Source organism: Urtica dioica, chromosome 6 (assembly GCF_054948205.1).
Source record: "Urtica dioica subsp. dioica isolate 48M chromosome 6, U.dioica_male_clone48M_v1_H2, whole genome shotgun sequence".
Taxonomy (NCBI): Eukaryota; Viridiplantae; Streptophyta; class Magnoliopsida; order Rosales; family Urticaceae; genus Urtica; species Urtica dioica.
In genome coordinates this window covers 32,813,175-32,815,666 of record NC_142761.1, presented here as the reverse complement: position 1 = coordinate 32,815,666, position 2,492 = coordinate 32,813,175, and the positions used below count along the sequence as shown (strand labels likewise).

At 33.3% G+C, this 2,492-nt stretch overlaps 1 protein-coding gene across 1 annotated transcript; it reads left to right on the top strand.

Moving 5' to 3' along the window:
- Positions 1-450: 450 nt before the first annotated feature.
- On the top strand, positions 451-1,475 carry LOC149393706 (MLP-like protein 31). The gene is made up of 2 exons (XM_089616418.1): positions 451-729; positions 1,032-1,475. Exons 1-2 carry the CDS (start codon positions 540-542, stop codon positions 1,310-1,312), a joined length of 471 nt encoding a protein of 156 aa, XP_089472544.1. The 5' UTR covers positions 451-539; the 3' UTR covers positions 1,313-1,475.
- Positions 1,476-2,492: the final 1,017 nt, after the last annotated feature.

Sequence of the window (2,492 nt, the reverse complement as noted above, 5' to 3'; positions counted from 1 at the left end):
GATTTGTTTTATCTTCTTAACAACGTGTTCCTTGAGTATTTGACAAAATTAAATATTTACATAAGATCTTTTTATCTTATTAAAATAATTAAAACTACAAAAGATAGAAATATCTACCAGGATGTGGAGAGTAACTGATTATACAGTAGTGAGTGAGCAAATCACACAACAGCAGAATGACCAGGTTGCGGCTTCAGGATGTTAGATTTTGATACACTCGGATAAATTCCAAAAATAAATAGAGACATTAATTCTAAGAATCCTTCACATTTTCAAACCTTTCTTTAATACGTTGCTTTTATCTCTTAGACTTTTTCCATCGTACTAAATGAAGCTGTAAAGAAACTGGAAAGAACAAAAACAATAATGCTATATTTTCCACCCCATTGATATTATTTAAATATATATATATATATATATATATATATATATATATATATATATATATATATTCTCTCCAACTATAAAAGGGTAAAGGTCCAGAGAAGTTATTCCTCACAATTGTTTAGCTTGAAATATAATTATATTGAAATAGGGAAATGTCGTCGGATCTGTGTGGGAAGCTTGAATCTAATGTTGAAATCAAAGCAACGGCGGAGGCATTCCACAACTTGTTCGCTAAGAAACCCCACCATGTTGCCAATGCCACTGACAAAGTTCACGGAGTTGAGTTATTAAAAGGGGAGTGGGGAACTGTAGGATCCCATATCGTCTGGAACTATGTTCACGGTTAGTAATCTAATAATAAAACGAGAGTTTTACTCATTTTATCCAGGCACGAAGTCACGTGTACACTAAGGGCCTGTTGTCCCTCCCTCAATTTTCTTCAACAAAAATTGTACAAAACTATTGCATTTTCACTAGTTTTATTTTTTGTATATTTGTTTTATTCTAAAAATTAACAAATCAACCATCCTAAACTTTTTTTCGTCTCTACAAACCTACTTCTATGATCATGTTCATCTTACAAACAGTTGTTTGCATGCCTATTACTCCCTTGATTAACTAATTCTGACTGTACTAATACCCAGACGGGAAACCTAAAAGAACAACGGATATAGTCGAAGCTATCGACCATGAGAAAAACTCTATCACTTTAAAAGTGATAAAAGGAGACCTCACGGAGCACTACAAGAACCTCACAATCACTATGCGAGTGACAAGCAAATCCGACGGTCAGGGAAGTGTGGTTCACTGGACCATGGTGTACGAAAAGCATCGCGGCGATATAGAGGACCCACACAGCTTCGTGCAATTACTGATTGAAGTTTCAAAAGATCTCGATATTCAACTTCTTGATAACAAGGAATGAGATTTCGATCCCCACTTATACGTATATATGGTCTTGCGAGCTATATTATATTGATGTCTTGTTTATGCATATTATAAATATCTGCAATAAGGGCTCGCGCACTGTACTGGTTATATATGTCGCTTTTTCTTTTGCTTTTAATTACAGTGTGGTTTTTGTGTCTTGGCCTGTCGCATCCTCGTTGTTGTTTTATGTGTGCTATATAAGCTGTAATGTTTTCATGCTGGGACATATTTGTGAATGCCTGTAATAAATTTAATAAATATCTTTCTTAAATTATTGTACTTTTGCTCCATGCATTGGAATTGGCGATGACGATTGTTTAGATAGAGATAACCACTATAATCCTTTATTGTATACGATACAATATACAATTAAAAGCTTAAAATTAAAATGTTATATATAACTTTTAATAAAATTAATCAAAACTTCAGTAGAAAAAAAAAATTTGAATCTCAATATGGTTATTTACCTAAAATTTAGAAAACGTTAGTTATATAGCAAAAGAATAGTTGTTCGGTGCCCAGAATCAATGAAGTCCAACTTAGAAGATAGTCGATGACAGAAAAAGATCAATGAACAGGACAATAGGGTTATTAAGGGTAAAGGTCCATCAAACAAAATTGAGAAGATCAGATAAGTTGTAAGAGTAAAAAAATAGTCAAATAATTAATTTTTTAGATAAAGGCCACGTCTCACCACATGACCACCTATGCCACGAGGCAAGGCGAGTATAAACGTATAACAACCGAATATTTATACTCAAGGCGGTTACCAAACCGAAGTCACATAGTAGAATTGTAGACGAACGATTGCCAAATAACCTCTTGAACATGTGTCTGATCTACCCACGTTCCTCATCTACAACGGCTATTAAATGCGAAATGCATGGTAGATGAAGGCAGAGACTAACATACACACCCGCATAGACATCACTCTTTCCACAGTTAATTTATATCGCTCCTTGTATTGCAGATTCTTCTTGTATAAGAAAATTTGGTCTAGATAATTGATTTCTAATACTTAAAATAATGAAAAATTAGTCGAACTAACCTACCTAATAAAACGTTGAAATTGTAATCTAGCCAACATTTCGTACAAATTTTCACTCTAGCAAAAAATGATGACGTGAGTTTATTATGTAAGATGTTAATTACTATAATATCCTCTACTAGAATTT